The following is a 19,999-nucleotide window of genomic DNA, read 5'->3' on the forward strand; positions in this document are numbered from 1 at the left end:
CTGTATCTAAGTGTCCCAAGAGACCACATATCGACTTGGAAAACCACATGTTAATATTATTTATGCTTTATTGTGTTTTTATTTATTTCATTAAATATTTCCCAATTTTAGTTTAATCTGGTTTAGCCTTACTTGATAGTGTTGCTGGCACAATGAAGCATTTGAGACATCTCTTCTAAATAACCCTCAAAGACTGGAAGTTGAAGAAAATATACTGACCTGGATTGGTAGAGGAAAGTTTTTCTTTTTCTTAATTTTTTTAGAGATTTTTTATTTTTAGTTTACAACACTTGGTTCTACATAATTTTGAGTTCCAGATTTTCTTCCTCCCCTTTCCCTCCCCAAGAAGGCATGAAATTCGATATATCTTCTACATATAACTTCGCATTGAACTTATATTCACACTAGTCAAGTTGTGAAGAATTATGACCAATGGTATGAGTCATGAGAAAGAAGAAACAGAACCAAAAAAAAACCCAAAAACAAAAGAGAAAAAAAGGGAGAAAAAAAAGGCAAGCATAAAGTGCGCCTCAATCTGCATTCAGACTCCATAGTTCTTTCTCTGGATGTAGATAGCTCTCTCCCTCATAAGTCCTTTGGAGTTGTCTTTGCACCTTGTGTTGCTGAGAAGAGCAAAGTCTATCAGGGTTAGTCATCACAGAATCCATATGTCTGTGACTGTGCATAATGTTCTCCTGGTTCTGCCCCGCTCACTCAGCGTTATATTGTGTAGGTTTTTCCAGGTTGTTATGAAGTCCATATCATCCCCATTTCTTATAGCACAATAGTATTCCATTACCTTCATGTACCACAACTTGTTCAGCCGTTCCCCAATTGGTGGGCATCCCCTTGATTTCCAATTCTTTGCTACTACAAAAAAAACCGCTATAAATATTTTTGTACGTATAGGTCCTTTTCCCACTTGTGTGATCTCTTTGGGATACAGCCCTAGAAGTGGTATTGCTGGATCAAAGGGTATGAACATTTTTATATCCCTTTGGGCATAGTGAGGAAAGTTTTTCACCTGGGAGATCTCTGTACTAGTAAAATCACAAGACTGGTCCCTATACTTGTACCAATAATAATGGTAATTTTAAAAAGGTCTGACCATTGCAAAAGGTTTTGGAAAATAGTGGATGAGGAATGTTGAAGGAATTGGAATTCATAAAAATCTGAAAATCTATGTAGTCTAAGGGAAAAGGTAATTACCAATGGGGGAAAGATTTCCTGGAAGAAGTGGCATTTGAGATGAGCTTGAAAGAATGGGTTGGAATTTGTCAGACAGGGAAAAACATAAGCAAAACTATGGAGGCAGGAGAGCACAGGGAAGGGGACAGACAAGGAGGGACCTGGAGAGTAGTCAGAAAGTCCAGTTTGGCTGGCGTTTAAAGTGAGCAAAAGGGAATAAGTGTAAGATAAAGCTGAATAAAGTCAGTGACAGATTATGGATGGTTTCAAATACTCATCTAAGAAGACGGCTCAAAAAGGAGTAGCTTTCACCATGAAAGATTAGAGTTAGATATCAGAAGGGCCTTTCCAACAGTACATTAGCACCGCCCCCCGCCAAGAAGTTGTGGACTCTCTTTCTGAAGGTCATTAACGTCATTAAACAGTGGACAGATTCCTATCTTCCCTGAAGCACTTTAGATGTAAATGTGATTAGGAGTTGTATGACACCCCCTCCAAAAATAATTCATTCTCTTACTCCATTATCACCAATCTTCCCTCCATCCCCACCTAAAATGCCTATCTCACTGGAACACTCTATAGTACATCTCCTGACACACCTTAGTCTTCAGACTTAGGGAAGATAAATTGATAAAGATGCCTCCTCATACCTGGAGATACTAGATACTAGGGGTAGAGATGGATCTAGGAGGCAGTAAATCTACTTTACATTTTTTTCTTTTCTTCTATGGCCATAAAAACTATATTGTTTTCAGACATCTACAAAAGCATTTCTTGACACTAGAACAGGTAGAGTTCCATCTAGTGGTGGCTCAGAATGGCAGTTGTCCTGAAAATATCTGAATAAACCTGAAGAGCTGACCTCCCTCTTCTCATGACCAGAAGGTACCCAGAGAGGTCATCTAATCTAAATCTTTGCCTGCTGGCAACCTGGCATCCGAATTATCTCCAAGAATTGAGGATCTCTCTTTTATTCCTGAAGATCTCCGAAATGGAAATTCTATAGCCCACCTCCATAACCCAGCCAATTTCATTCAATTCAACAAATATGTATTGTCTGTTATCTTCATGTGTTTATGGTTTGTCTTTCCAGCTAGATCATGAATTTTGTGAAGTCAGGGACCAAAATTGCTTTTTATTGTCTCTCCCCCCACCCCACCCCCATCTCATCTCCCTGCACCCAATTGGTCTGCACCCGCAGAGCATAATAAGAAATGTTAAAAAAATCAGTCAACCTGGCTGACTTGTGCTCCTGGTTACTTTATTAGTACCAGTAAGACAGCCCAGTCTCCCATGCCACCTAGTGGTGACATCACTACAAGCCCACCAGAAATCAATCAGCCTGCGGAGAGAAGAGTCCACTTCCAATTCTGAGAGCAGGGTGGGGAGAACAATCAACACTGAAATCAGCAGCTCTAAAATAAGGGATTCAAAAACCTTGCTCTTTACCTAGGATCATAAGTTTTAGAGCTAAGAAAGATGGTGATGCTCTCTTCCAACTTCTTCATTTTACATGAGGGAACCAAATAGACTCAGAGAAATTCAGTGATTTGCCCAGGATCACACAGTAAGTAACAGAACTGGGATATGAGCCAAGATGTCTTAATGACAAATCTAGTGTTTTTTTGCCTGTGCTATACAGATAGTGAAGGACTAAAGGAAAATGCCTCACTTGTGGATAATATGCACCATAGTAATAGCTGAAGTTTACGTAGTAGACATTTTCAAAGCGCTTTACAAACATAGTTTCATTTGATCTTCACAACAAGCCTGTGAAGTAGATGTTGTTATCATCCCCATTTTACTGCCAGGGTCACACAACTAGTAAATGTCTGAGGCAGGGTCCAAACACAGGTGTTCTTGACTCCTAATTTCATCACTGTAGTCATGGTACCACACTGCCATCCATGAGTAACAGCATATCATGGTCAAAACTGTTGCGGATTGAAGGCAAGAGACCTGAGTTCAGATCCTACATCGAACTCTCTATGTGACCACGGGTACCTCGTTTAACCTTCTGATAGTTTCCTCTTTTGTCAAATGGGTTTGATCATACTCTAGCTACCTGTCTCCCAGCACTGTGATATGGAATATACTTTGTAAGCCTTAAAGCATCATGGGTGTGAAGGTATTATTTTGGCCACCAGGGCATTATTCAGTCTGAGAAGACTAGTATGTGGTAAGAGATTCACCTTGAGCTTTGATCTGGTTGTAGGCACTGCTTCTGTTGCTGTTGCTGGCATTTTTGCTGCCTTGCGGATTACCAAAAACAAGCTCTCCAACCACGTGTTTGTTTTCCAAGGAGCAGGAGAGGTAGGTGCCATGTGCAACCTGGGATCTTCATTCTTGTTTTTAGTAACTGGGAGGTCAAGTGGTACCTTGCAGAAAGGACTACTTCCTTGGAGATGTGATGAACACAGAGGCTTGGATTTCTCTGTGCAAATACTGAACAAGAGACTTCTAGGGAAGGAAGTGGAGAAACATTGATGTTCAGCCTTTGTAAAGTATCAGATGTAAAATCCCATAGTGAACAGACCCTCCCTTCCATCCCAAATCTCTGCATAATGCCCCATTCTGGACTTTTAGGCAGCTATGGGAATTGCCCACCTCATTGTTATGGCCCTGGAGAAGGAAGGCATCCCAAAGGCAGAGGCTACCAAGAAGATCTGGATGGTGGACTCCAAGGGGCTCATCGTGAAGGTAACATTTACCGCCTCTCTGCAGGCTGCACATAGAGGCAGTAGTGTAGGTCATTTTGTTTGTATAGAGTTAGGGAGTTAGACTACACTAGATAGGGTCCAGTGCCCTAGCAAGAGATTTTGCTACTCAAGTGCAAGAGGCTAGGCTCCTCTTAGTGTAAGAGAAGGAATATTTGGAAAGGGGCCACTCTGAGCCTCCATTTCCTCATCTGTAAAATGCTGTCTACCTGACAGGGCCACCACAAAAAAAAGAGCACTGTCTCTGGAAATATAAGTCTGGACACATAGGCCAAAATGCATATTTTGAAATATTTGGAATATTAGCAGACCTTAGCCCCCTTGACTTCTTTTTCTGGGGTATGCTAAAGGAGAAGGTGTACTCAATGAAAATCACAGATGCAACACACTTGATTGAACACATAGAGTGAATGGGCTAAAACTGATGGCAGTGTGGAGTTATTGCATCAAGTTCGCGTGAATCTTGCAAAGCTCATTAACCTTTGCATCACAAATGATGGAAATCATATTGAAGATGTTATTTGTTAATATTCCAATTAAATAAAATGTCAAAATTTTCATTCATTTCATTTCTTGAAAATATGCATTTTTGCCTCTGTGTCCAGACTTTAGGAACATCCTATAGAAGACCTGGGTTCAGACCCAATCTCTGATCCTACCTAATATTTCCTACCTATATGACCTTAACAAGTCACTTAGATCTCTCTAGGCCTCAGTTTCTTTACATGTAGAGTGAGGAAGTTGAACTCAGTGGCATATGAGGTGCCTTCCAGCTCTAAATCTGTGTTTCTATGATAATGCCCAGTGAATTGAAAGAAGCCAATGTACCTTTTCCATACCTGGCCGAGTAGTTGGGCTAGAGATAGGTTCTCCCAGCAGGAGGGAATGCCAAGGTTCTGCTGAAGGAGTTATCCATGAAAAGACTTTGTAACACTTCCGGTTTTGTCATTTAAGGAAACATCACTCGTTAGAGTCTCGGAAGCATAATCAGGCCTCAGGTAAAGACAAAATAAGAACAACAAACCTTCCGTAGCCCAGTGTGTAGACTTCTTCTCCCCCTCATCATACTAACATCATGCCCTCTAGCTCTCTCATTAAAGTAACTAACTGAGCAGTCGTTTTTCACAGTCAAGCCCCCAGCTGTGGATGCTCCAGAAGAAACTCTCCCAGGGGACGCCACTGGTCAGTGCTAAGGAGGCCAAGTGCAGGCCTCTTGTTTGCTCCCTGTTTCCTGGGGGCTGACTTTAAAGTCTCAAGCCATGGAATTGAGCAGTTTGAGAAACCCACTCTATCAAACAACAAACATCTGTTAAGCGCTTATTATGTGTCAGACACTATGCTTAGAGCTGAGAATACAAAGAAAAAGCGACAACAGTCCCTACCCTTGAGGAGCTTATGTTCTAAAGTGGGAGACAGTGTGCACATCTTCAGTCTATACAAGAGTCGTTTGAGCTTTGTCATGGAGCTCGGGCCTCCTCCTAATCACTGATGCTTGAGTTTAATAATGGATATTCTCTGTGAAGCCTTTCCTGATCCTTAGTTGCTAGTTAGTGTCCTCCCCTTCCCCTGGAAAAAAAAACAATTATTTTGGATTTATTTTGTAAACACTAATTTATGAGGGGGCAGTGTGGTATAGTGAACAGAGAGCTGGCTTTGGAATCTCGAATACCTGGGTTCAAGTAGGTATTCCTGTCACATACTGGCTGTGTGACTCTGGGCAAGTCAATTAACCTCTCAATGTCCCAAGCACCTGGCTAAGCAAAGCAGGTACCAATTTGCATTAGTAGAGACAAATGCCTCCTAGAGAGAAACCAAAAATCATTTGCCCTCAATGGGCTTTGTAAGCAACTTGACGGAAAGAAATGTGTAATTTTTGACTTTGTAGCCCTAGCACCTAGAGAAAGGAAGGAAGGGGGAGGGAAATGGAGAGGAGCAGGAAAAGGGGAAAGAGGGGGAGAGAAGAAAATGAGGAGAGAGGGGATGGACATTTATATAGCTCCTGCTGGATTCAAACTCAAATCTTCCTGATTCCAAGCCCAATATACCAAAGTGCCACACAGTTTGCATACAAGGCTCAGGGCTGTTGGGGATCTTCTTGCCTTATAACTTGTTTGTTCCTTCTTTCCCCCAGGGAAGGAGTCACCTGAACCATGAGAAGGAGGTGTTTGCTCAGGATCATGCAGAAGTGAATACCCTGGAGGAAGTAGTCCGGCAGGTGAAACCCACAGCCATCATAGGTGTGTGGAGAGCACCTTCCAATCAGGAATGCGTTTGAGCCAAAGACAAGGGGAGGAAATAGGAATTCAGGGGATAGGGAAGATCTTGGCCTGTCTAGAAAGTGTCAAGGAATGGAGGAGACAACTTTGCCTAAGCAGGATGGGGCTAAATTAATGCAGGCCTTGATTTGAATGTCTCTAAACAAGTACTGCACTCATCTAATCAAGTCTTCTTTGGCACCATATTGCCCAGCATGTTCTGTGGTAAAGAACACTAGTCTTAGAGTCTAAAGCCCTCTGTTCAAGTTCTAGCTCCAACAGTGACACTTAATTTTTTAATACCATTTTATTTTTTCCAATTACATTGGAAAGATACAAAGATATGTAAAGATATGAAGATAACTTTTAACATTCATTTTTTTAAATTTTGAATTCCAAATCTCCTCCTTCTCTCCCTCACCTCCCCCCTCCCTAAGATGGTAAGCAATTTGATATAAGTTGTATATGTGCAATCACGTAAAACATATTTCAATACTAGTCTTGTTGTGAGAGAAGAAACAGACCAAAAGAAAAAAACCACACACACCAAAAAAAACACAGAAAGTGAAAAAATAGTGTGCCTCCATCTACATTCAGACTCCATCAGTTCTTTAGCTGGATATGGATAGCATTTTTCATCATGAGTCCTTTGGAACTGACTGACATTTTCTAAAAAATATTTTCGAAACCTATAACAACAGAAATAACCTAATTCAGAGACCACATGATCATAAATATGAGGGGAGGCATAAAACAGGGAGGCACAGGCTCACCAAGGGCTGCCAATCTCACCATTGTTATGGAAAGATCTGATGCAGAGACCAGATTGGAAAGGTGAAGTCCTCCAGATGCTCCTTTTGCAGATAACATCATTCTGTTTGCATCATCTCCAGAAGACTGTAGAACAAGAATTCTTAAACTTTGGGGCATCATGGACCCCTTTGGCAGTCAGTCTGGTGAAGCCTATGGAGCTCTTCTCAGAATCGTCTTTTTAAGTACACAAACAAAAATATATAAGATTAAAAGGGAAACCAATTATATTAAAACAGCGATCAAAATACTTTTTAAAAAAATGAGTTCACAAACCCCATGTAAAAACCTTGTTCCCCTGGGAATGATCCATACCTACTCAAAAGACTTTGGCCAAACCATCCTCACAGAAAAAAGCCAAGAAGATTAAGAATGGCTGTTGTCCAGATTAGCATCAGTTATATAGACAACCCAAGGAGCTCATACTACAAAATTTAGCAAATGTCATTTTTCTGATTTTGCAAATGGAAAAAAGTAATGTTTCAAGAGCCAGGATTTGAACCCAAGTCACTTGGCTCCCCATCCACAACTTCTTCTCTTTTCCTCATGGATAAAATCAAGTCAATATTTATTGAGTTCCTACTCTGTTCTGAACCCCATTTGAAGCAATATGGGGGCAGTCCAGAACCCCTAAAGAAGCTGTAGTCTAATACCTTTTCTGACTTCCCTAGGGGTTCATTCTCCTTCTTCCTTAAATCATCACATATCTGCTTTTGTGTTTCCATCTTACCTTCCACCCACGCCCACAACATAAAATATAGGCTTCTTTTGAACAATCTTTCAATCAAGAAACACTTTTCAAACACCTACTATGTCCCAGGCACTATGCTGTGTATTAGAGGATGGGGCTGTGGGACCTCACCATGGTACACTCGAGTGAACACCCGGTCTGGAATCAGAGGAGCTAGGTTCAAATACCACTTCTGTCTTTTACTAACTAAGCAGTTCTGTGGTGCGGTAGAAAAAGTACTGGACCTGGAATCAAATCCTGCCTCAGACACTTACTGTGTGGCCCTGAGGAAGTCACTTAACCTCTGTTTGACTCAATTTCCTTATCTGTAAAATGGGGGCAGTAATACCATCTACTTTTTAGTGTTGTTGTAAGGATCAAATAATTATAGAGTGCTTAGCACAGTGCCTGGCACATAGCAAGCACTATATATAAAGGTTAGATATTATTATTAATCTTTTAGGGGTATATGGGTGTTCAGGGAAGACTAGTGCTTCTGGTGTGAGAGCTACCAGGCCCTTTTCAGGGCTGCTTCCCACCTTTGGTATTCAATTAGCTCTAAGCTGTAGCAGCCAAACCCCAGCAAACCATTTTGGCAGATGGGCTAAACCAGGTTGAGAGTAACTGAGGGGTCTTAGACCCATTGGTGAGTGAGGGGGGTGAAGACTTCCCCGGTCAGAATGGGCGGATGAGAACAATTTGTTCCAACGGCCATGGGGATGGCTAAAGCAGGGACTATGGAGCCAACTCAGAGCTGGTTTAGACATCGAAGATGCCAATGCCATCCATCTCAAGCCATCACCAGTCATCTTGACTTTTGTCTTGCTGCTGGACTCCAATGACTGCAGAAGAGAGAGTAAGGCCAACAATTTTACACACCTTCTGCCTCACTTAAATCCAATTTATGCACAAGTCAAAAGACATCACCCATACAACTTTACCATTTTTACCCACCTTGGAATCCTGTGATGGTGGGCAAGTGATGAAGCAGCAGATGTGGATACACTGGGAACAGTCATCACAGCCCTGCACCTGCACATAGGAGGCCCAGACCATAGAGTCGTCTTTTTACTGGAGTGAAGCAGCAATGGAAATCAGCAGTCCCCTGGGTATCTGAGCAGCCTTTTTTTAAGGACCGCACTGCTTCCCTTCAGGCATGATGAAGGGGTCAGAAAAGGTCCCTAAAAATTGTCCTATTCACCCAACCTAACCTTGGCCTGCTTGCTGTGGCAGGTGGGAATGCCACCCTGCAGTTGAAACACAAAAAGAACAAAAAATTTGCAAAGATGATACCATTCACCAATGGTACATGGAAAGTGTGCACCTTACAGACATCAAGAAATCCAGCAGACCAAAGATGAAGAGCTCTTGTTGTGAGAGAACTCACAGGTATAACATCCAAACAGCAGCCCTGAGTGAAACAAGGTTGATAAATGAAGGGCGACTTACCAAAATCAAAGCTACATACACGGTTTTCTGGTGTGGCCACAGTGCTGGGGAGTGACCTAAAGCAGGCGTAGACTTTGCAATCGAAACTAATTTAGTCAACAAGTCCAAAAGGAGTGAAAGATCATTGCAAAATTTGGTCACCTGAAGAAGTTCATCCATATTGTACACCAGTTCCATGATAGCATGCTTGCCCGGGTTCTGGATGATGGACAATGCTCTCGTGCTTTCCCAGTCACCAATGGTGTGAAACTAGACTGTGCGCTTGCTCCCATGCTTTTTAGCATGATATTTTCAGCCGTGTTGTCAGACACCTTCAACGAGAACAAAAACAGAATCAAGGTCAGCTGTCGTATTGACGATAAGTTATTAAGCTTGAAAAGGCTACAAGTGAAGACTAAAGTGCTGAGAAAGTTGGTGTGTGATGTTTTGTTCGCAGAAGATTGTGCACTCAACGCAGCCTCTGAAGCTGAGATGCAACAGAGTATGGATCGATTCTCTGCTGCTTGTATTAATTTTGGCCCAACAATTAAAACCAAAAAAAACAGAGATTCTCCACCAGCCTGCACCAGACTTATCAATATGTGGACCCATTAGTTACAGCAAATGGAGAGATTTTGAATGCTGTGGATAAGTTCACTTACCTTGGCAGTATACTTTCCAGGGATATACCCATGTGTGCATTGCCAGAGCTAGCTCAGTTTTGGGGAGGCTCTGAAGAAAAGTACAGGAGACAAGAGTGATGGATTAGACTGCCTACCAGACTGAAGGTCTACAGCACCGTTGTGCTGACCTCATTGTTGTATGCCTGTGAAACCTGTGCAATACACCAGCACCATGCCAGGAAACTGAATCGCTTCTATTTGAATTGCCCTACGAAGATTCTGAAGATCATCTGTCAAGACAAGGTATCAGACACTGAAGTCCTTTCTCGAGCTCAGCTGCCAAGCATTGAAACTCCATTACAGAGAACACAACTCTGATGGGCTGGCCACATTGTTCAAATGCAAAACATATGTTTCCCTAAAAGACTATTTTATGAAGAGGTCACACAAGGTAAGTGTTCACACAGATATCAGAAGAAGCAGTACAGAACACTCTAAAGGGCTCTCTGAAGAACTTTGGAATTGGTTGTGTAACATGGGAGACACTGGCACAGGACTGCCTAGTATGGCATACCCACATCAGAGAAGGTGCTATGCTCTATCAGCAAAGCAGAATTACGATAGCTCAAAAGAAACATGAGATGTGCAAATTTAGAGATATCTCTACTCCAAATGTTCATTTAGACTATTTGTGCCATACCTGTGGTTAGAGCCTTCAGAGTTCGCATCGCTTCTGAGTTTGATCAGCCAGTCAGGCACACTATACCTTGACCCTGACCTAGTGATTCCATTAAGTCCTCTTCAAGCACAAAGGACGACAGCAAACCATAATTTTTTAAAATGGGGATGATGATAGCATCTATTTCCCAAAGTTGTGGTGAGGATCAACTGAGTTATATGTAAAGCGTTCTGCAAACTGTAAAGTGCTGTTTAAGTAATATGGTTATAAGTTAATATCAGCTATCATTATTATAATTATTAATTTTTAAGTGGCTATAATAACACCACTTATTTCCCAAAGTTGTTGGGCACATGTAAAGCACATGTAAAGTGCTTTGCAAACCTTAAAGCATTTTATGAATTATATTATTATTGTCATTCTTATTAATCTTCTTAATGGAGATAATATTAGCACCTATTTCCCGAAGTTGTTGTGAGGATCAAATAAGTTAGCACATGAAAAACACTTTATAAACCATAAAATGCTACATCATATTGTTATAAGTTAATATTAGCTACTATTATTGTAAATCTTTTAAATTAATATAATAATAGCACTTATTTCCCATAGTTGTTTTGAAGATCAAATGAGTTATCATACATAAAGTGCTTTGCAAACCTTAAAACATTCTATAAATTATATTGGTATTATTATTAGTCTTTTAAGTGGGGATAATATTAGCACCTGGTTCCAAGAGTTGTTGCGAGGATCCAATTAGTTAATATATGTAAAGCACTTTGCAAATCTTAAAGCACTATGTAAATTGTATTATTGTCGTTATTAATATTTATTACCTATGTGACCTTAGGCAATTTATTTAATCTCTCGGCTTCTGTATCTTTACCTATAAAATGAGAAGGTTGGACTGGCTGGCTTCTGAGATCCTTCCCAACTCTAAATCCAATCCTGGGACTACTTTTTCCCATAGGAGGCACTTTATTAGATTAGATGGATGAAGACACTGAAGCCAAAGGGATTAAGTGTGTTACCCAGAATCATACAGTCAGGAAGCAGCAAAGCCAGCGCCCATTGGATGAGGTGATGCTCACTCTGGGAGATACCACAGGGAGGCTCTCAGCAGCCAAGGGTTTGTGGACAGCGAGGAACACAACTCTTTTCTCTTGGGCAGGGGTGGCAGCTGTCGCAGGAGCTTTCACCGACCAGATTCTGAAGGATATGGCCTCTTTCAACAAACGGCCCATCATCTTCGCCTTAAGCAATCCCACAAGCAAAGCTGAATGTACTGCAGAGAAATGCTACCGGCTCACAGAGGTAAGCACCCAGGATGCTTACGGCCTCCCTTCCCCTGCACAAGGGAGACACCTCTCAGGAGATGGAGATGGGGCCTGGGGTAGAGCCAGCCCAAAATCTGTGCCCCAGACACTGCCCTCCATGAACTCATCCCTCCTGTGGGACCAACCCAACCACAGACACAGCAAGAAGATGCCTCTTGAAGGCTTATGGTGGGGGGTTTAGGTGTTGTTGTCATGGAGAAAAAAACATGCAGCAAGAGGGATGAAGGAGCTCAGAGATAAACCTTGTGCAGTCCACAAGCACTGCACTCCAAGTTTTCAGATCCCTGAGGGATCTCTTCCCCCAGCCCTACCCTGGCCACCCCATCGCAACAGGGTTCTCTCCTTGTGGGGTCTAAAGAAAAGGACAGTCAGTCAGTCAACAAGCATTTGCTAAGTGCTTATTATATGCCTGGCCTTGTACTAAGTTCTCAGGATAAAAAGGAAGGGAAAATCCATTCCCTGCCCTCAAGGAGCTCCCTTTCCAATAGGGGAGACAACATGCAGGTAACAGTGTATTTATGAGATATATGCAATGTCAATGGAAGGTAATCTCACTAGCCCTGGGGGACTGAGAACAAAATGTCCTTTGCAGAAAGTAGGATTTGAGATAAGTCTTGAAGGAACTCAGAGGTGGGGAAGGAGAGCCTTCCACGACACAGTGGATGACCAGTACAAATAAACCAATGGAGTGACTTGTGTGAGGAGAAGTAAGGAAGCCAGTATGACTCTATTGTAGAGCACATAGAGGGGAATAAAGCATAGGAAAACTGGAAAGGTGAGAAGGGAATGAAATTAAAGCCAGAGGACTTTATATCGGATCCTGGAAATAATAGGGAGCGCCTGGAGTTTAGAGGGGAAGGCAAGAGAGACAGTTGACAAGGTCAGGCCTACACTTTGGGCAAGTCACTTTGTCAGATGAGTGGAAGATGGATTGGAATGGGGAGAGACTGGAGGCAGGGAGGTTAAGTAGAAAGCTGTTGCAGTGATCCAAGTGAGAGACAATGAGAAGTTGTGTTAAAATTGTATTTTGTTCTTGTCCCCTGACCACCCTCTCCCCCAATTCTAGTCAGTATAGTAAGTTTATGAGTAGCCAGTATAAGGTGGCAACAGCAGAACAGCAGTAAGGTTGCAAAGGGGAACGTAGAAGTCATGTATCGCCCATCCCAAAGACCAAAGGAGTATATCACTTGCAAACTGTATCCTATATTAACCAAAAATCACATCCTGGTAATAAGTGCTGAATCGAGCAAGGGAAGCCATCTAGGCTCTGCTGTCAGAGCCTACTCGTCCTATGATATGTAAATCTCAGACAAATTCCATCCACTATAAGACCAGCACAACACCAAATAGTGTGGATAACTTTGAGATGGCGTGGATATGTCAAATTCAAAGGTTTTCCCAATAACTTTGAAGTTGTTTGGATATGTTAATAAAGGTACCTCGAGGTAGCACAGATAAGAGTCTTTCCAAAAGAAAACCTTTAAAAATGAAACCTCAAATTCCTGCCCCCTGAGCCCCCTTCCATCTTTCATCTCCATCATGTTCTCACTGCCCAGGGCTCCCAACTCCTCCATGGTTATGTGAGTGATTCTTTATGCCTTTCTCCCTCCCTATCCTTTGCCCATCACTGCCTGACCTTCTTCACTTCCCTATGTCCCTTCCCCACACCATTTGCCTCTGAACCCCTTTTCACTGCTTATCTCTGTACTTTCTGTGTCTGTTCACCCCTATGCTCTCTGTGCCTTATCAAAGTGTGACTGCAGCCTCACTTATGACTGCCATCATGGTCTTTCCCAGCAAGTACCCAAAGAACTAGGTGTGCCTTCCCCATCTCATGATGATAAATGAGCAGCTCAGAGCCTGTATCAGTGTGGTGGCTATGTGAGGAAGAAGAATAAGGGTGTGTGTGTGTGTGTATACACGTATGTACATATGTGTGTGTATGTATATGCGAGAGACATTGTGAAAGTAAGAATGGTAAGATTTGACAACAGATTGGATATGTGAGGTGAGTGACTGAAACCGAAGAGATGAAAACAACACTGAGGTTGTGAACATGGGTGCCTGGGACAATGGTGGTCTCCTCGATACTAACAGGAACGTTGAGAAGGGAGGGTTTGGGGAAAAGTTGAGATGAGGAGAGAGTCTGGGAAGCTCTCTTTTGGACAATGATGAACTTAAGATGCCCTTAGGATATTCAATTCAAGATGTCCAAAGACCAGTTGGTGATGAAATCTCTTAAAGAGGAGACATTAGAACAAGGTACATGGATGTGAAAATCTACATAAAGATGAACCCAATCAGATCAAGTGAAATAGTATAGAGAGAAGAGAGCCAAGGAGAGATTCTTAGGGGATGCTCGTGGTTAGTGGATGAAGGTCCAGCATTGGGGAGAAGGAGTAGTTAGACAGGCAGAAGAACCAGCATAAAAACCTACAGAGGTGAGGTTATTCAGGAGAAGAATGTTATAGACAGGGTCAAAGGCTAAAGAGCAGTCTAGAAAAAATGAGGATTGAGAAAAGGCCATTAGATTTGGCAAACCAAGAGGTCACTTTGGAGAAAGCAGCTCTAGTCGAACAAGGAGGCCAGAAGCCAGTTAGTGGAGGTAGTAGGACCTAGTGAGTGGTTTTTTAAGGATGGAGGAGACATAGGCATGATTTTAGGCATCAGGGAGGGAATCAGTAGATGCAGATTAAAGGTTAGGGAGAGAATGAAAATGGGAGCGATCTGCTGCAGAAGACAATAGGGTTGGCACCAAAGAGAGGGGACTAGACCAGCATAGAGAGGGAGCTGAACTTGGGATTTCATTGGCAGAAGGAGTTTCCTTGGTACCTTTTGTACAACTTAGTGTCTTTGCAAGTTGAGTAGAGCACTGGGAGGTTGAGTGACTTGGTTTCCATAGCCAGTATGCATCAGATCTGGGTGGAAGGGACATGAACCCAGGTCATCTTGGCTTGGAGACCAGCTCTGTATCTACTATGGCATAAGAGCCAGCATACATGCCTGCTGCTAAGGAGAGACTCGCTGGAGAGGAAGGCAGGTGCTTCACTCAAATGCCAGAAGCCCTCCCCTGTTCCTAAGGTTAATATTGAACTTGTTCTTGTTAATATTAGGTTACAGATATGAGTCAGATGTCCTCAGAGTCCTCCCTTCCACCTCATTAGAATACGTACAGACACCCAGAGTGCTCGGCTTCCTCTCCCTCCCTGATATTGTTGTCTTATAATTATCTGTGTATGGATTGTATCACCCTCCTAGAGTTTGTGTAGGTCAGGGGCTATGCCTTTCTTATCTTTGCATCTCCCCAATACCTTGCACATAGCAGATATTTAATAAGTGTCTGTCCAATTCAATTCACCTATGTTTTGGGAACTAACCATGATGCAAACATAAGTGGAATCAATTAACCAGAGAAATCGGTAAACATTTATGAAGTACCTACTATGTGCTGGGCACTATGTGCCCAGTGCTGTAGATAAGAGACAAAGAATGAAACAATCCCTGCTCACAAGGAACAGGAACTAAGGTAGTAGTTGTATGTATAGTGAGAAGAGGACTGGATGTGAGAGGTGTTGTGGAGGTAAAATTAGTAGGATGTAGTAAGTGACTGGAGGTAGCTAGATGGCTCAGTGGATAGAGCCGTGGGCCTAGAGTCAAGAAGACCTGAATTCAAATGCAGCCTCAGACACTTACTATGTGACCTCAGTCTAGTCACTTAACCTCTCTTTGCCTATGAGGCAGCTAGGTGGCTCATTGGATAGAACAATGGGCCTAGAGTCAGGAAGACCTGAATTCGAATATGACCTCAGACACGTCATAACTGTGTGACCCTGGTCAAGTCACTTAAACTCTGCTTTAATCCACTGGAAAAGTAAATGGCAATCACTCCAGTATCTTTGCCAAGAAAACTCCATGGACAGTGTGGTCTGTGGGATCCCAAAGTAAGGGAGGAGGGGTCCAGGACAACACTCAGTTGGCAAATCTGGGAGACTGGGAGGATGGAATGGCCCTCCAGAGAAAAGGGAAGTTTAGAAGAACAGTGAATTTGGGCAGAAAATGATGGTGAGAATGGAAGCTTCTACAGGTCAGGGTTTTTTGCCTGGTACGTAGTAGGCACTTAATAAATATTGATTTATTAATTTGCCTTTCTTTCCATAGCACCTAACACATGAGGCAGAGCATTTAATTCAGCTAGTGTTTATCAAGGGCCTCCCTTGTGCCCTGCCTGCTCTGGGCTCCCTAAGGACTCAGACTATGATTTATTCTTCTGTGTATTCACGTGTGTATCCAATGTTTACTAGCATTTCTGTGTAATCAGTCGTTCATTAACCAACATTTACCGAACATTGACTCTGTGTGAGACACCGTACTAGGCCCCGTGGGGGATGTAGAAGCTCCCAGGAGATCACAGGCATATCAGAGGGATGGGATGTGTGCACAAACGGTTACGTAATGCTACCAGCAGGATGTGGTGAATTATGAGTCCAGGGTCACAGGTTCACTCCCCCTCTGGGCTAGGTGACTTCACACAAAGAAATTTCTTTTCCTTAGCCACAGATTTCCTACCAGCCTTTTCCAAATGCATGTTCTTGGTCACAAAAATGACCAGAAGAGAGAGTTTGTGGCTTTAGGCAATTAATCCGCCATCATGATCAGAAAAAAAAAAAATGAAAACCCCCAAACATGTGCCCTTTCCTCTCACAGGGCCGAGGGATCTTTGCCAGCGGGAGTCCATTTGACAAAGTAACCCTGGAAGACGGCAGGACCTTTTTCCCTGGGCAAGGAAACAACGCGTACGTGTTCCCTGGAGTGGCGCTGGGCGTCATCGCCTGTGGAGTCCGGCACATCCCTGACGAGATCTTCCTCCTCACGGCTGAGGTGCAGTATGCCCTCTCACCCAGGGACTGGCCACACTCTGCACTTGGAATGTTAGCATTTCTAGGAAAAATGCATTCCAGATCATTTCTCACATATTCAGAAAGGGATCAGGGCTATATTTGGAGCTTGGCATAGAAAAATAGCAGGGTCTGATCAGAGGAGAGATTATGGGCAGCTGGACCTGGAGTCAGGAGGACCTGAGTTCAAATCTGGCCTCAGATACTTAACACACTTGCTAGCTGTGTGATCTTGTGTCACTTAACTCCAATTGCCCTGCCTTCTCCCATCAAAAAAAAAAAAAACAATAACACCCACCTCCCAGGGTCATTGTGAGGAACAAGTGAGATAATACTTTTAAAGTGCCTGGTACATAGTAGGTGCTTAATAAATGCTTATTCTCTTCAAATAATAATAATAATAACTAGCATTTATGTAGCACTTTAATGTTTGCAAAGCACTTTGCAAATAATATCTCATCTTATCCTCACAACAACTCTGAGTAGCAGAGTATTATCATTCCCATTTTATTTATGAGAAAACTGAGGCAGACGGGGTTCAGTAACTTGCCTAGAGCCACACATCCAGGAAGTATGTGAGGGCAGATTTGGACTCAGGTCTTTCTGACTGCAGGTCAGATATGCCACATAGCTGCCTCTGATAATATATGGAGAGTGGTTTGCCAGTCTTAAAGCACTGTATTGTTCAGTGGTTAGAGCAATGGACCTAGAGCCAAGAAGCCCCAAGTTCATATTCTGCCTCAGACACCTACTCTCTGTGTGACCTAGAGTAAGTCATTCTGCCCCTGTCTGCCTCTGTGTCCTTACCTATAAAATGGGGATCATAAGAGTATCTATATCTCAGGGTTGTTGTGAGGATCACACAAGATATTTGTAAAGTGCTTGATCTTCTAGGCCAAATCTGTCATTTTGCAAATGAAGAAACTGAGGCCCAGAGAAGCTAAAGAGCTTGCCCACAGTAGTAAGCTTCAGAGGTGGGGTTTGAATCCAGGGCCTCTGACTTCAGAGCCAGTGTTCTTTCTACCTTATCACACTGCTTCCTTAGAGTCAGAGACCCCAACTCTGTCACCTACTACCTGGGTGACCTTGGGCAGGTGACTTAGGTTGGACTAGATGGTGCCTAAGGAACCTTGGGTTGGTTTTTTTTTTTCCATCTCCCCATCCTGATTCATATCTCCTCCCTCCCCTACCTCCTGTTGCCCGGATGAGTGATGCTGAGCTTCCCAGCCGGGCACTTACCTCTGGCAGACAGCACAAGGGAAGTGGGGTGCACTTGGAGGCAATATGGTGTCACTGAGGGGAGGTGGCTGCCACCTGGTAGTAAGCATGGACCAAGGGCACCAACCCAGTTGCTCTCACTCCACATTCCCTGCTCTTCGCTCTTGTTTCACTTTCCTGTAGCAGAAACTGGAGCCTGGCCCTTCCTTTGACCCTCAAGAGTCAACCCACCTTGACTAGGAGGCTTCCCGGGCACCGCCCAGCCAGGGTGGGCATCGAGGGCCAGGAAGGGCCTCTTCTAGGGAAGGGCAAAGGGAGATTGGATGGGGGAGAAGGGAGGGTTCCACTTTCTCAGTTTCACGAAAAGAGGATTCACCTGGCAGAGAGGGGCTAATAGCTCACAGCCCATTTCCCTTTATAAAGCGCTTTGCTAACAACAGCTCACAGCCAATACTTGGCAATTCACTTGTGGAGCTGGGATTCCAACCCGGGTCTTGGGACCCCAAACCACAAGTGGTTTTTCTACCACATCCTCATTGCCCTTCTGTGATGGGCAGACTCCTGGATCCGGAATCCAAAGAAATGAGTTCAAGTCTTACCCTCTGGCATGCACCAGCAGGGAGACCCTAAGTAAGTCATTTTCCTTCCTCTTTGCCTCAGTTTCCTGATTTGTAGAATGACGTTCACTACTCACCTCACAGAGTTGCTCCGGGAATCAAACCAGATGATTCTTGTGAAAGTGCTTAGTGACTGTAAAATGTGAGCACAAGGCTGCTGTTACTACAACTCTTTCGTCTTGGCCCTTCCCTCTCCCCTTTCCCATTTCATGACACAATGGTTCTCGGAAGGATGTGATTCCTTTTCCCTGAAGCTTAAATTTGATACCAGAGGAAGGAGAGAGACATTGGTTGGTTTCCCAGTCATGAGAATGAGGCTGAGCTGAAAGACTGGCTGACCGCTAGTCCCAATAACTAGCAGGCTTGGAGGTTGAGGTTAGGGGTAGGGAGGATTGGAGTTGGGGTCTCAGAAGGGAGTACAGAGGCTGGGCCTTGGGCCAAGCCGCCTGCCAGAAGGCACACAAAGATGGGCATCCCTGGGCCCTGGTCCTGAGGGCTGCTCCCTGAGCCCTAAGAGTTGGTTATTTTTGTCCTTCCTACGCTGGCTGAGGGTCTTCTCCATCCCCCGATGCCTGTCTGAGAAGCGTCATTCCAGTGACTGTCCTGGGGAAGAGAGCTCTGTGGATTTGGTCATTCATTCAGCCCTTTTCTTTTTCCCAGCACATTGCCCAGGAGGTCTCTGATGAGCATCTCACCCAAGGGCGGCTCTACCCACCGCTCAGCACCATCCGGGATGTGTCCCTGAGAATTGCAGTCAAGGTAAGAGCTGGCCTGGGCCAAGGGCTGATTGGGAGACAATAGAGCTCCAAGGACCCAGCAAGGAATGTGCAAACTTCTGAAGAGTCTGGGTGGCTCTTGCAAGATCCGGGTGTAAGAGAATCAATTCATTCAATGCAACAAATATTTGTGAAGCCCTATGGACTACATAGCCCGATTTTGTGCCAGGCAGCGGGGATCCATCCCACAGGAGCTTACATTCTACTTGAGGACAACAATATGTTCCTAGAAAATATAAATAATTTCTAGGGGGAGGACAGCAGGAACTGCTGGGATCTGTAGTAGGTAGCATTGGAGCTGAGCTTTGAAAGGAGTTAGTAATGTCTATTTCTGTTGGGTCGCATTCCTTCTCCAGACCTCTTCAGGCTTGCTTTATTATTATTTTGGAAACAAGTCCCTGGTGTATGGTCTTTAAATGACTGTCTCCCCAATTTAAACTTGTTCTTTTCATCCCAGGTCCTCGACTACGCTTACAAACACAGCCTGGCCTCATGGTACCCAGAGCCTGAGGACAAGAAAGCCTTTGTGAAGTCTCTGGTCTACACTCCAGAATATGACTCCTTTGTGCTGGACAGCTACACATGGCCCAAGGAAGCAGCAGAAGTACAGGAGATCTGAGGCCATCTCATTGACTCATATTAGCGAGTTTGGGTCTCCTCGGCCCCCAATGAGTGAAACTATATTCAGGTTTGGAACACTGACAATATAAATGGATCCCCAAAATG

The 19,999-nt window shown here is 43.6% G+C and overlaps 1 protein-coding gene across 2 annotated transcripts in view; it reads left to right on the forward strand.

Moving 5' to 3' along the window:
- Positions 1–19,999, forward strand: part of ME3 (malic enzyme 3) — a 316,892-nt gene extending 296,893 nt beyond the window's left edge. For both annotated transcript variants that reach the window (XM_036747311.1, XM_036747312.1), the window contains 7 exons: positions 3,404–3,501; positions 3,775–3,888; positions 6,037–6,142; positions 11,602–11,744; positions 16,472–16,645; positions 19,158–19,256; positions 19,731–19,999. In XM_036747311.1, coding sequence (XP_036603206.1) covers positions 3,404–3,501; positions 3,775–3,888; positions 6,037–6,142; positions 11,602–11,744; positions 16,472–16,645; positions 19,158–19,256; positions 19,731–19,892 — 896 coding nt within the window. In that variant the 3' untranslated portion in view covers positions 19,893–19,999. The remainder of the gene's footprint in view (positions 1–3,403; positions 3,502–3,774; positions 3,889–6,036; positions 6,143–11,601; positions 11,745–16,471; positions 16,646–19,157; positions 19,257–19,730) is intronic.

The sequence above is a fragment of the Trichosurus vulpecula genome, chromosome 2 (assembly GCF_011100635.1).
Source record: "Trichosurus vulpecula isolate mTriVul1 chromosome 2, mTriVul1.pri, whole genome shotgun sequence".
Taxonomy (NCBI): Eukaryota; Metazoa; Chordata; class Mammalia; order Diprotodontia; family Phalangeridae; genus Trichosurus; species Trichosurus vulpecula.